The following is a 14,777-nucleotide window of genomic DNA, read 5'->3' on the forward strand; positions in this document are numbered from 1 at the left end:
AGAAAAAAAAATCCCCGGTGAAGAAAATATGTCTAAAGGCAGCCTGAGGCCTTGTGTGGTAATTAACTGGAACATAAGACTGGAATACTCTCCCTCCGCTCCCTCATCTCCTTGTTATCTAGTTCCCCTTGCAGTGTGACTTTTTCCTCTCCGTCTCATCGTCTAATTTCTCTCTGGATGCTCTCCTTTCGCCCCTTCCCGTCATTTCTCCTGCCTCCTCTGTCTTTTACCTTCAAAAAGTCTGATTGCATATTTTGTCACTGCAATCCCGCCTGAAGCCTGAATGCCTCCCGCCGGAGATGCGAGCAGGCAGGTATGCAGGCCCCCCCCCACACACACACAGACACACACAGGCAGACAGACAGCGAGAGATAATGATCAAGACTCAGCAACACAGACAGAGACAAACGATGAAAAGAGTGCACGAGACGAGCTATGATTAAAGAGTTGCATGGTTTTCTTTAATGAAATGGCAGTGTGTGTGTGTGTGTGTGTGTGTGTGTGTGTGTGTGTTTGTGTATGGGTGTGTTAGGTAGGCAGACATTGATAGTACAAAACTAAAACCACTGTGAGGTAATGAAATTTAGCCTGCCTTGTGATTTTTTTTCAATGCTGAAGGTACACGAGCCCAGTTCTTTCAAGGTGACTACATGTCCTCTTTTACTAGGACTTATCCAATTTTTACATTTAAGCATCTAGTCGGCAAATAATTTCCTGCTTTCTTCTGTCGCCCTGTGATTTGTCCCACCTTCTTGTCCGTCTGCCCCTAACATCGTTGGACAAAATGTCAGTCATGCTTACTGCACCACTAATTGGTTGTGATGTCACTCTGTCCTTGCCTCCCAATTCAAGTGCTACAGCCAGCCTGTCCCAAATAAAGTGGGTTTAATGGGGCGGTGCACCCCCAAATATCTTCCCTTCACATTGCCCTGGCACATCTACTCAGGCAAACTATGAAAAAATGTTTCATAGACAGTGTGTAAATTCAACATTGTCATTAATAATGTACTTTATTTTTTGCACTTACTGTAAAAATATTGCTGCAGCATAATTAGACTTTACCAAATATGAACATACAACGTCAACATTTTTTCTTCTTTACTTTAGACTGAATCCTTCCTTAATGCAGATCTTCATTTTTTGTTGTATTTTATTGGTTGTACTACATGCGAGTGTTTGTGTAATATAGTTGTGACAATTAAAAGCCCCTCATTGGATGAATAAAGTATCAGACATTTGACATTTCATTGTTACAGACATCGATTTTTAAGAGTACATTCTGTATTTGCAGTTGTCATGGCCATCAACAGTTTCTTAATAAGGTGCTCTGAAGGGCACTTTGAACATACATAGTTAAATTATGATACACATCGCTTTTGAAAGGTTAGTCTTGAACAGTACTTTTTCTTAATTGTACTTAATTAAAGTGGAGACTTAGCTACAACAAGAAAATGGGGTCCATTTGAGAACCAATGGTCTAACTACGCAATTGTTTCAGGCAGCATGTTGACAAGGGTAGTAGAATTTAAACTCGACACTGTGGGCGCACTCAAAAGGCAACGAAACGGAAAATTCACTCGAGACACCGTTTCAACTGGCGCCATATCACTGAAGACAATTATACAATGAAGACTCGCAGTTACTTTCTTCAGGCCGATTAAAGTTTAATTTCTGGATCGCTCTTTACCACAGACGCCTTGCACAGAGAAGAGTTCGTGAGGATTTGTGTCATGTGCTTTACTAGCAGTGCAACCATTTATGTCTAGCGTCGACCCGTGTTGAAAACGCTCCATTCATCCACAGCGTCTTCTAACCCGCAACCACTCATCCACTTCAACCAACCGGGCCAATTAATGCAGTCACTTGGTAGCTGTACACATATAGGCCAATGTTATGCCGACCCAAAATGTCTCATTATCTTGGGATATGGGAGGAAGTGAACTGTAGCAGCAATGTAGTCTACAAAAATGTGTGTGGGTAAAACAGGCGTCAAATGACATTATTGGGCTTTAAAAGCAGCTGCGAAAGTTGATTTTGGAAAAAAAAGTGTTTGCACAGGTCACTCATGACCGTCACCACCTGATTGTAGCCCTATCTGATAATGCAACAGAAGTGGTATATGGAAACATTTTTGGGGGGTTATCTCATGTTTTTATTTGTTAGAGTGGACGCCAGGATAGTATGGCTTAAACGTGTTGTAAACTTACCAAGCTTATAAAGTATGTAACATTTTTAACATGAACAAAATGCAAATCAACTTGCGATTGTAATTAGTTAGCCAGGATCCAATCATGAACCAAAAGTGTTGACATCATCCAAATTATGCATTTTTATTGGTTTAAACACGAAAATATGTCATGTCCACTGCAATCATCCATGAGTCCGAAGTGGTTAAGGTAGTACGGTAACTGGGGGAAAAACAAAAACTTTTCAACAGTTTCTGCGCCAAAAACCTTGATATAGTAAAGACAATATTAAAAAAACAAATAAACATCCGTCTATCACAATCACAATGCATTCTAGTTTAAGACAATATAACAGGACCAACATCCAGTTGTGCTCATAAGTATACATATCCATTAGGTATAGTTAAGCACAGCTACATGCACAAAAGCTAAACGTCACCTAATGACACAAAAATGCTATGAATCGTCACCAAAATTCACATGCACATCTCTACTCATGTCCACTTCAACCTCTGAAAATATCACAATTGCCACAGTATTTTGGATTTTATGGGCATTTTTCTCACCATACAGTTGTGCTCTTAAGTTATACCCTGAATGTATGTGAACTTACAAGAACAACTGTACATGTTAAAGCAGAATTTAGCTAGAAATCCATGGAAGACAACATCACAAATATATAATACTTGTGTCTATAGTAACAACATGACACACACATATAGCACTAAAGGTACAGTAATGGACTTTTTCAGAGAGGGAATTGACTGATTGTGACACTTCATACTCAGCTCATCGATCACAGTTCTGTGAAGGTGGTCGAAAAGGAATACCAATTTGACATGTAGTTGACTGCACTACATCAAATCGAGGCTTTTGGTGCGCTGAGGAGCGTGCTAATTATCTTTACAAGATACAATAATCAGAGCATACCCAGAGAACGAGTTGACGTCTGGAATGGAGAGCTCGCTCTGCTTGCTTTGTATTCACATTCACGAGTTCACGACTCAACCAGCCGCAGTCTGCTGGGTTGATGCAGGGTTACATATATTTATAGCCGCAGCTGCTGTCAATCACTTTCCCCAAAACCCATTTTCATTCCCCCTTGCATCTACTCAGACGCTTGTACCTGCTGTTTTCTGTGGCGTCTTGAGCACGGAACAAGTCTACCAGCCTGCAATTAGCGCACACTTACATCTGGGTCAACCCTGCTTGATCTGAAAGAAAATAGCGTGCCACTCAAGTAAGGTGTGCATATGAGATGCCACACTTGCTAAGTTGCTAGATGACGTGCAATATAGTCATGAACAGCGTTCTGACTACATACACAGTCTAAGGGGATTCCAGAAAATAGTTGCTGCCAAAAATCTGCTTTCACAGCAGACAGAGGGGTAGTCATTTAAAATTTTACTTCTGTATATGTTTATTATTTGGGTTGTTGCACAGGTATACAGATGCACTATGTTGTACCAAGAGCTGTTTCTAATATTGTGATTTTCTTGGTTTTCTACCTAAGATATACCAGTGGAAACCACAACCACACAAATTAACATAATGTTCAATGAAAGTCTGTTGGAATGTGTCAATCAAAAAGGAGTATTAATACCTTTTATCAAGATAGAGTTGTTTTTAAAGCTCTTCCATTTTACAGTAAATGTGTGGCTGAACCGTGTAGGTGGGGATGTCAATGTCACTCAAACAAAGCAAAGCAACTGTTTTGTCAATATTATATTACAGTGCATCCAGACATCAAACACTTTGTCTGTAAAATTCCATTTTATGTTTTTATTTTTTCCGAGACGATAAGGTTTGTATTACTGAACTGCGTGAGTGTAGCACGTTCATGTTTAAGCAAAACATCGACAGAACTGAATATCCCCTCTCTGGGATTAATAAAGGTATTCCTTCATTTTAAAAAAAAAATGCAGCCTCTTGCTTGTTTAACATAAGCTGGAAAAAAAGAAGAAGCATCCAGAAACAAAATTACTTTGAGGTGAAAGCTGCTTCCAAATGTAATGGAATTAGAACGCCTTCATGAGAAATGTATTGCATGTGAGGTCACAGTGACCTTAACCGTCAAGTGCATCGTTGTAGCAAGTTTGCCAAGGGCAATGTACACTACAGTTAATATGACTTTTGCTTATGTGGCGTGAATGATGATTATTGTGCGATGTTGTATTCTGTACAATACCAATCCCAGCGCTTGCATTTCATAATAGACAAGTGAAAACACAACTTACCCTTTCTCCAGAGCGCGGCCTCTTCTTTGGCCTGCTGGGTGCAGCGTCATCTTTAGGGTTGGTGTCTATGGCCCAGTAAGAACCCTGCAGGAGGATGCCAGGAGAGGAAAGTTATGTTTAATGTAGGAATACTTGTAAATAATAAGTTATCGTACATTTGCTGCAATGAAGAACTGCTTCTGCTTGCAATGAAGAATGCTTTGCTTTGCACTCATATTCACATAGCCTAGCCATAAATGTTATTTTATCATATATTTGCTGCCATGAAGGACTGCTCCTGCTTGCAATGAAGACTGCTTTGCTCGCAAAGAAGAATTGCTTCTGCTTGCAATGAAGAATGCTTTGCTCTGCTCCCACTCACATTCACGTAGCCTAGCTATTTGAAGATGACTCAAAAGCTGAAGAACCACAGCATCTAATGCAGCAGACTGGTTCGAGCCAGTCTGCTGAGGTCACCTGTTTTCTGTTAAGAAATGATTCCAAACTTGACCACAAATGTACTCAGCAATCTTCCACTCACATGCACAACACATAGACAAACAAGAACACTGTGTTCCAACTACGCCTTTCATTTGCATTTTTACGGTTGGAACACCCATGTAACTAGGGGCGTGGAAAGGGCGTAGAAAACCAAATAAATAGAGAGGGTGAGGAGAGGAATCTTCAGAGAGTGCAGAAGTGAATTGTATCAGTCAGTTCCTCTCCTCTCTCCTCGCGAGCCCTGAACTGAGTGTCTTCTCTCCTTTTTGTGTCGTGTTTAATAGATGTCAAACAGGTTACCCTGACATTTAATTACTGGTACAATAATATTTTTCAATTTTTATACTATGAGAATGAATTGGACGCTTGTGTCAGCAAAATATGACACAAAGTTAAATAATAATTAAGAAAAAAACAGGCCAATATGATTACATCTTTTGGTTCTTTATGATTTTGTCTATGATTGAAGTTTAGATTTGACAAAAATGTAGCATTTTTCATGAAGGAATCAGAGCCATTTTATGTCAAATTCGTGTTCAGGGGCTCAATCCCTGATCCCTGAGCTCGTGTGCCCACCAGGGATGGCGTGAGATTAAAGGAAAGTCAACCCAAAAAATGTATTTACAATATGTTGTATGTGTTTTTAGCCATCTCAGGGGGCGGCCATTTTGACACTTGCTGTCGACTGAAAATGACATCACAGTTGCTTAGGGCTCAGGTAACAACCAATCACGGCTCACCTGTTTTCTGCATTTGGATGTAACAGAACATAATAACAACAGCTTTTAATCATCCAGAAGACAAAATTCGATTTCATGATTTAGCAAATTTTCAACGATTCGATTTTTTAAAATGACGATGTATCGAATTAATTTGATTTATTGCCCAGCCCTACTTCCTTCCTTCCTTCCTTTCCCCACTTTTGCATACATTTTTAGCAATATATAGGTATGTGTTGTTTTAATTCAATTTACATGCAAAAGTGAAGAGTTTTTGGGGGAAAAAAGTGTTTAACAGGTTTGTGTGATGCTTTCATTGGAAAAAACACGTTCATAAATTGTATTATTTTTGGGTGAATATGCTGGGGAAAGAGGGTGTGCCATGTTCTTCCACGTCTGCAACCAAGTTCCTCAGATTTCCATCCTTCATAAACAACGCTCAAGCCGCATGGCAACATCTCCCAAGTAAACAATGAGAGCGAGGAGTAAATCAATTTGCTCCTTGATTTCCTCCCGGAATCTCCCTTTCATTTTCTCTCCTTGACTCCCAAAGAGGTCCAGAGCAGCAGACACGGAATTTCAGGAGGTTGATCCAGGCCGCATACGCGCACACATACATGTACACGCACACACATCTCCCTCCACTCCCTCATCTTTTTTCTCCCCCTGTCTCTCAGTCCCACATCACTGAACAGTACACAGCCAATTAACGTAAGCACATGCATGATTTAGCTTCTCGCCTCCCTCAATGGCTTCAAACAGCCCATGTTACATTCAAGTTCTCTCCCACCGTGTTGAGCTATCGACCACTTCGATCCGCGGTGTGAATTAAGGTGCCGGTCAGGTCCGAGCCGGGCTAATCAAGGAGGAGCCGCTCGCTTTGTGTCTTTGCAGACCTCCACTCAAGCTCAAGGATTCACTCTGAATTATTTACACATTCTTCCTTCTTAATTCATTTTTCAATGGCCCCAAAATCCCAGCAGCATGGCACACCCCCGACAAGTGCACAAATGTGGCACGAGGGTGGCCAAACACCTAAAAAGTAACGACGGCCATGGTGAAAACTGACTTACTTTGCCGGGATCATCTTTGGAGCGAGGCACTTTCAGAAAACACTTGTTCAAGGACAGGTTATGTCGTATTGAATTCTGCAGAGAGAGAGAGAGAGAGAGGGAAAGGAATGTTTTGAATAGAAGTGACCCGGCAGCAGCGGAAAAAAAAAAATTCTTATCATTAACACAGTACATATTACATTTGCACTTGCTCAATAAGTAGGCTACATTCGCGAAATATTGCACGGCCTCAAATGGGTAAGAGAATTCTAAGCATCACTGTGAGGTTGTAGATGTGATTTTCCTTGTTACTCCGGAGGCTGGTCAATATCGTCAATCTCAACGGATGATTACATTTTGGGATGAGGCCACTTGACCAAAATTGACGCAAGATGTCTCCAACATTGAGTCATCATTGGCTTTTGTGTAGTCCACCCACACAGCCACACAGGCATCAGTGAGGTTAGAAGATGGAAAGTATCGCAATTTTGAAAACACATTTAATGTGCCTGTAGCATATTTTGGGATGCGAGAAAAAGGCTTATCCTGTTCAGGGTCACAAGTGAAGCAGGCTACACCAGACACATGAGACTGAGCAATGAGCATGTGACGGTTATTGCACTACATACATACATACATACATACATAATTAGCAAATTAATCAAAACATTATTCAAAAATTTACTTATCACTGACTTTCCAATGAACAATGCACACACACACACGAACACGCGCATACATTTATATTTTTTAAAGGCTTGTTCCTAGCTGCTTATTGTGAATCCGTCAAGGCTAGCGACAATTAGGGTTAGCCTTGAGCCGCTAGCTAAAGACTTAATTGCTAGCGGTCACTGTGCATGCATGAGTGCTATTTTACTGGAGACTACCAGCAGAACAATTGGCATGTTCTATACATACATCACAATTATCTGCTAACTAACCCTTTTTGTCCATTTTCAAACTATTTCAGCAATGTGACCCTTGATTTTTGTAAATATCTGTAACAATCAGTGTTATGGGTGGAATGAGTTATCGTTCAGTGATTTCCGTGACAAAATACGGACAATCCATAACAGTCGGCATCTCTGCTACACCATAGATTGGTCGCCAATCACCATAGAAACAGACAAACATTTACAATCACATCCAAAATAGATGCCATACTAGCTGAATGGAAGTCATCCATGTATCATCACAATACCAGTGACTTTTGGTCAATTACTGTACAATAAAGACAATGCTGAGAAAGCTAGACATGACTTCACCGGTTCCATCATTTCTGTGGCAAAGCATTGATAAATTTCATAATCTGTGATTTAAAAAAAAAAAGAAAGCGAGAAAGTGATAGCGCAAAAGAAAACTCATATCATTGCAGGCTAACCTGGCATGAACCTGTTCTCCCTTCAGGCTCCTTTTCTCCACTCATCTAGTGTTGCTAATTAATACCACTGGGGAGGAGGAGGAGGAATTTCTCCACTACATATCCCCACTTCTTCCACACAGCCTTTGTTTGAGTCTCTGTATTAAGTAGAAGAGAACAGCCTGGTCCACCTGTGTCATAAAATGCTCCTCCAGGAGGACAAAAAAATGGCAGGTTGAGATTCTCAGCATTAGCACTGAGTAGAGCACAGTCCTGTGGCCGAACAATCCTAAATGACAAACACGTTTGACCTGTTAGATTGAGAAATTGTGCAAAAAACAATACTATTCCACTCCAGCCCGGTAGTTGGAGCACAATCTGACAGATTTGGTCGGTCTGTGTCCCTTTTAGTGCAATGCAAGTGGATAGAAACAGTAATGGTTTTATAACGGAAATAAATTATGATTATTTCTTTTGTGAATAAATTAAACCAGGTTCCCGGACAGCTTGTGTTTGGAACTAGAGGAGCTTCCCCCCACTATTAATGATGACTGTGTGCATAGCAAGTCGCGGGTGCTGGTGCTGCTTAATGCGGCTTGCTGAGGGGTGCGGGCTCCTGGACTTGAGGAGGTTGGTTACATAAGGCACGTTTGACAAGCATGGCTGACTTTTTGACAAAATGCAATGTGATATAATGTGATGTGTGACAAAAAGTCAGGTTTTGGGGACACTCTTTGGGGTGGAGGTTGTGTATGCGTGTGCGTGATTGTGAGCTTTGCATGTGATCAGCTAAAGAAAACGATCAATTCAAGTACTGTTTGCAGGCTCATGTGTGTGCATATACAGCAAGCATGCAGACAGGGAGAATTCTGGTTTAGAAAACCAGAGGGATATTTTGCCATAGGCACAACGCTTGCAGTGTGAGTACGTAGCTGCTGCAAGATAGCAGGTCACTTGAGCAAGACTCAAGTTAAACCGGTTGAGTATCAGAGGGGCAACACGACATACTGTACTGCATATGTTTAGGTAAATATGTTAGGAGCATGATAATCTCCATGTTCAGTGAAGTATTGTGTACATATTTATTGTCATTGTTGGAATATTTTTTTCGCCTTCACTAGTTGCCTCAATAATAAAAGAAAATTACTGCTATTAATTTTCAAGCAAAAAAGAAAAGTTGACGTAATTACTGGCATGCTTTCAATTGTATTAAATTAATATTGTGCTTGACATTTTCTAAATGTTTATTTTCTGTTTCAACCTTTTCTTTTGGGTTGTGATAGAAACATGTTTTTTAATTATTCTCCCTGAGAATATTGACATTGCTAATTCATTTTACTATTGACAATAACATAGTGTTGACAATGTTTAGATTACAATTAATCATTTCTGTGGCAGTATTACCTGATATGATAAGTGAACACAAAGAACTAGTTTTCACATGATATTGCACAATACTTAAAAATAAAAAATAAAAAACTTGTAAAAACACAGTCTCTTGGGTTCTCAGCATCACCCAGGCACCTTATTATATCCTAATAATGATGGAGTGACGCACGCTTGAATAATACATATTCAGATTATTGAAATAGGCCCTTCTATCCCCTTCACAGAAGTCCCCTTATAAGATACATTTGTGTTTAAAATCTGAATATTTGTTGTATCACAAATGTGTTCATAATCAGGTGTGTGAAACAATTAGTCATATGCACATAACTAAAAATACCTTACAAGGTTATAGATAAACGTGATGTTTCTCAGTAGACATTTTCAAGATTTTGTCAGGTACAGGTACAGGAAAAAAAAAAAAATGAAGCATTGACTGAACTAGTGATTTCATGTGGTTTAGTGATTTCATTGCATTTTGTACGCAAAGCACAAAACATAATATGCAGGGGTTTAACAAAGTGTGTGGAGCCAGACAACAAGCAAATATTACTATTCACTAGAGTATTTTTAGTGCATAAAAATCCCCCGAGAGCAGACGGAATAGCCTCGCTAGCATCAAGCAATGATCATGAGCAGCTGGGACTGTCGGACTTTTTCAAGTTGATACTAATCATTGACTAGTCGCTAAAGACGTCATTCATAATTTTTCAGTATTTTTATTTTTTTTTAAACACAGAAGAAGGAAATTGAAAAATCAATGTTCACAGACAATACTGCCCATAAGTGTAACATCCATGATAGTTTGAACACAAGAGCATGGACTTCAGTCAGGGTCGAATGATGGTATGTCCAGCCAGGGGGAAAAAAAAAATCCTCTTGCTTGGTGTAGTAATCCTGTATCATATCATCATCAGCAGGTGTGCAAGCTACTGAAGGACGCCGATACGATCTTGCTGGCCGATCACGTGGTACCCACACCAGGCCATTTTCTGGCCAGCCGCCACCAATTTTGTTCCCAGTCCGTCCCTCCGATGGGACTTTGCACTGTTTCCAGATATCAAGGACCTCTTTGTGTATGTTGGAATGATTACTCACTTTCCTTCCACTTTGATAGTACAAGCCGAAAATCCTGCTGTAGCCTGAATATTTTTTCCTTTTTACTGGTTCTCCTCACTGACCAAAGCTACACATTCACAATCTATTTAAGTGACAGACTCGTTTTTATTCTAGTCTAGTCTGCGTCAAGCTCTCGACCTCATTGTGGAATGGACTAATCTGTACAGTGCCCAGTTCATTGTAAAAATCATAACATTTAACAGTATTTTATCTATGATTTCATTTCTTAAAGGAGCATTGTGCAGTTGGTAACTTTTTTACTTGCGACTGGCCCCTTTGGCCTAAAGCGTAACTGCAGCCTCTGTGTTAAGCTCGTGCATGGCACCACTCCACCCCTCCCCCACCCAAGAAACGGTGGTGTGTTTGCCCCGAACACTCTACACTGAAGGGAAGATACAAGCTGATAGGCAAAGTTGGAGTAAAAAACAGGGCTCTTGAACAGAATATGCCGTTAATGGCATTACAGTACTTTATGCATCTTTTTTCCTTCTCAACTTTGCTCAATTTAGAAGCGCAGCAATACCCCACATTTGCGAAATCGTATATTATAATAGTGTATAATAAATAAAAATTCAATTACAAATTTCATTGAGGATCCCTACAGTACAGGGAGAGGCAGCATTACATAATATATACAAGCTATACACGGTTGCTGCCTTCTCAGCATCATAAGAAAGTTTGTTTTTTTGTTTGTTTTTTTTCGCCAAAACCTGAGAGATTATTTCCAAAGACAAAGAAAGTCCAAGCACAGAGGAGAAAATACTTCTTTCTAACTAAAAATAAATAAATAAAATAAAGCCCCCACCGCTCCAACATTCATAAGCCCATGTATGGGTGTGTGTGTGGGGGGGGGGGGGGGGGGGGGGGGGGGCATGCGTGTGGGGGTGTGTTTGTAGTGTGTGCGTTGATTTGATAAATTTCATAAACTTCATTCCTCCACACATTCCTCAGAAATGGACTAATTGTAGTGAATATTCCCATGGAAACACTGTCCAAGGCCGCAAAATGTCCATCACAAATGAAAGAGTTCAAATCAAAGTCAAGGTCAGCAGCAGGGTCTTTGTGCCTGTCAATTAAGAAATCAACCTTTTATTTATTTACTTATTTATTTATTTAGTTATTCTATAAGCCACGTGGCTTCATGTGGCCATTATTATAACCACCACTGCTCCACTCTTCCAGTCACCCACTCCCACCTCATTCGTCACTCTGCTCACCTTGCTGGGTGTCACATTGTGCTTTTATTTAAGACTTTCCATCAGTTTTTATCGGATTGATCTCCCGTTGTCAACCCTTCCGCTGACTTCCCTGCCTTAGCCTTCTCATCTTAACCATGTAAGCCTTCTGTACCTGACCACATGTTGTACAGGGGTCTAGAAAAGTTATTACCAACTATTTGGTCCGGTCTGAAAGTGGACACTAATACTGAGAAATCACCAGTGTCTTTTCTGTTTTCAATTCAGATTTGCTTATTTCAAGCTAATGCCAGTGGATATTCATCTTGACAGCGTCTCAGGTTCTTCTTCTACTTCTACACTAACAATGACAAGAAACCTCAAAAAGCCAAAGGAAAAAGAAAAACACACACAAGCTGTTCATCCATACATGCTGGCTGGAATGAGTCCTGAGGTAGCCTGATATCTTGTTTTATCATGCCCTACCCAAAAGAATTGTACAGTATAAACTATAAGGATGTTAAAAAAAAAACGATTCAGCAATATATCGTGATACTACAGCACGCAATTCTCGAATCGATTCAATAGGCAGCCGAATCGTTTTTTTCACATCCATTTTTGATGGAAAAATATTCAACAAAACGTCTAAATTTCACACCTTAAGCATGGAAGAATGTTATATTAATGGAACATTAAGCCTTAATATTTTATTTCAACGCTGTTCAAACATGACAAATGTTACAACCTGTTTGTTAAATAGAGTGGCTCACAGTTGTAAGACTGAAGTTTCAGATCAATAAATAATACATTTTCATACAAATCTTACAGTGTACATGTATAGGTTTACTGAATGGTATTTTCTAAATTTGAGTAAAAAAAATAAAAAATAAATCGCAACAATCGACTTGTAAATTCATATCGGGATTAATCGGTATCGGATCGAATCGTGACCTATGAATCGTGATACGGATCGAATCGTCAGGTACTAGGCAATTCACACCCCTATTGGGGAATATCACTAAAATTGTTGTCAAATCCGAATTGTTCAACTTTTGAGGCGTTCGAACTTCAAGACTACCCTGTTACCTAAACTTGTGGTTAAACCGTTTTAGCTCAAGAATTCACACCCCCACGGCAGAACGTGTACAAATTTGTAATCCAAAACGAGACAATCCCATGTCTGACTGTTTCATATTAAAAAAATATATATATTAATAATAACCCTTCAAGGGCCGAGGAAAAATGTCCAATTAAAAAGTTTGTAAATGAACACATAATTCCTTTTGAACTATTTTACAAGCCTTCACTTCTTTTGCAACTCTTTCATGGCTGCAGCCTTCCTACTTGGAAACTCGTGTCTTGTGCTGCCAAAAATTGGAAAGAAGTTCACAGGCTAGCAACCATCCTGCTTGTGTCACATCAGCTTAGCCGATTTAAAAAGACAAATGCTCTCAGCCTTTATACCAACGCAGTCTTTCCAAAATAACAGCGGGACCAATCTGGGTTGCAGGGCAGCGAGAGGTCACGGTGGCGCGCTTCCTGCTGATAGTTGTGTCGAGCAAAAACACGCTGGTGAAGTGACAGTTTCTGTCAGCAACGTTCCGTAAGAGGAGGCGAGAGAGCGAGGAGGAGGAAGGATGAGAACCGGAGATGTGTGATTGTACTCTGCATCCCCAAAACTTTGCCTGACAGGTTTGGCTTTCATTCATATTGAATAAAAGTATGAAGACAATGCAACAGTGAGTTTGTGAACTTGTGATAAGACAAGCTGTTTCTAGATTTGGCAAAAATAAACAAAATCAACCAGGTAAGTAGGAGTATAAAAACCTGCCTAAGTGCCTGTCAGATGGAGGAACTTTTTAGGAAGCCTGAAATCCAAAAAGAATTTAATTTGACAATGCCGATCATATCCATGACTTCAGGGCTCAAATGGCGGCACAAAATAATTACTTTATGATGGCTAAGTTTGAAAAAATGCATTGGTGAATTATATGCCATAAAGAACAGTGTGTAGAATTTAGTGCCATCTAGAGGTGACGTGATAATTAATTCACATAAGAAATCAAAAAAATAATAATAATAATAATAAAAAAAAATATATAAAGAAATCCACTGTAAATTTCAATAATATGTGGGAAAAACATGTTCAATCACAACAAAATACCTTCTTTTTTTTTTTTTTATAATCCTAAATCTAGCAATGGTTAATTATATTGCATGCATAGGTCACGTGGCACCTTACAGGAGGCTGACACGTTTTGGCACAATCTTTCTGCTATTGATACCCGAAGGAGAACTACTTCGCAAACATATTTTTTATCAGTCACAGTGGGCGGCCATTTTCTCATTTTTAGTCGACAGCAAGTGACTAAATGGCCTCAGTCTGAGATGGATAAAAACAGGTGTTTAGACTAGTGAGTGTACAAACATCGTAAAGAAAATGTTTGTGTTGACATCCACTTTAAAAGGTGCACGATGCAAGATTAGACTCAAATTTGTGTGGTAAAATAACCATATTTTTCACCCGCACGTTTTAAGAATTGTATAATGGACAGGAGGCAAGACTGTGGCACAATGACTGTTGCCCCTATTTTTCTGTAAAAGGAAAAAATGTTGGAGCGTTCGGGCGGGAAACTTTAACTGTGGCTCTGAGCATGACGTCATGCGCGTACACGCTATTGTCCGTGTTAGCTCTCGCGATTGTTCACGCTTCACGGACAGAACAGCTAATTCAAGATGGACTTGAAGAGACCTGCACCCGATACGTCTCAATCCCTTGTGGAGACGCCACGGAAGACAAAGAGAAGTAAAAAACTTTCAGACCAGCGTCACGGGAGGACGCGGATAAATACAGGAGCAGCGTTCGTCAGGTGGAGAGAGCTAAGAGCTATCCTGGGGATGAAACGGGACCCACAGCTTGCTGACTTTTTGCTAAAAAGGTAAGACTTCGTAACGGAAATATGATAGGGTCTATTTATGATTAGCAGTGCAGAATAAAACTGCCACACGGTCGCTAACTAATGTCTCCGCACTTGGGCATATATGATATTAGCAACGCACTGC

General features: G+C 39.9%; 1 protein-coding gene across 2 annotated transcripts in view; it reads right to left on the reverse strand.

Moving 5' to 3' along the window:
* LOC144014574 (forkhead box protein J3-like) overlaps positions 1-14,777 on the reverse strand; it is an 82,897-nt gene that overhangs the window by 35,532 nt on the left and 32,588 nt on the right. For both annotated transcript variants that reach the window (XM_077514604.1, XM_077514605.1), the window contains exons 3-4: positions 6,696-6,770; positions 4,424-4,507 (exon numbers count right to left, since the gene is read on the reverse strand). In XM_077514604.1, the coding sequence (XP_077370730.1) occupies positions 4,424-4,507; positions 6,696-6,770 (159 nt within the window). The remainder of the gene's footprint in view (positions 1-4,423; positions 4,508-6,695; positions 6,771-14,777) is intronic.

Source organism: Festucalex cinctus, chromosome 2 (genome assembly GCF_051991245.1).
Source record: "Festucalex cinctus isolate MCC-2025b chromosome 2, RoL_Fcin_1.0, whole genome shotgun sequence".
In the NCBI taxonomy this organism is placed as follows: Eukaryota; Metazoa; Chordata; class Actinopteri; order Syngnathiformes; family Syngnathidae; genus Festucalex; species Festucalex cinctus.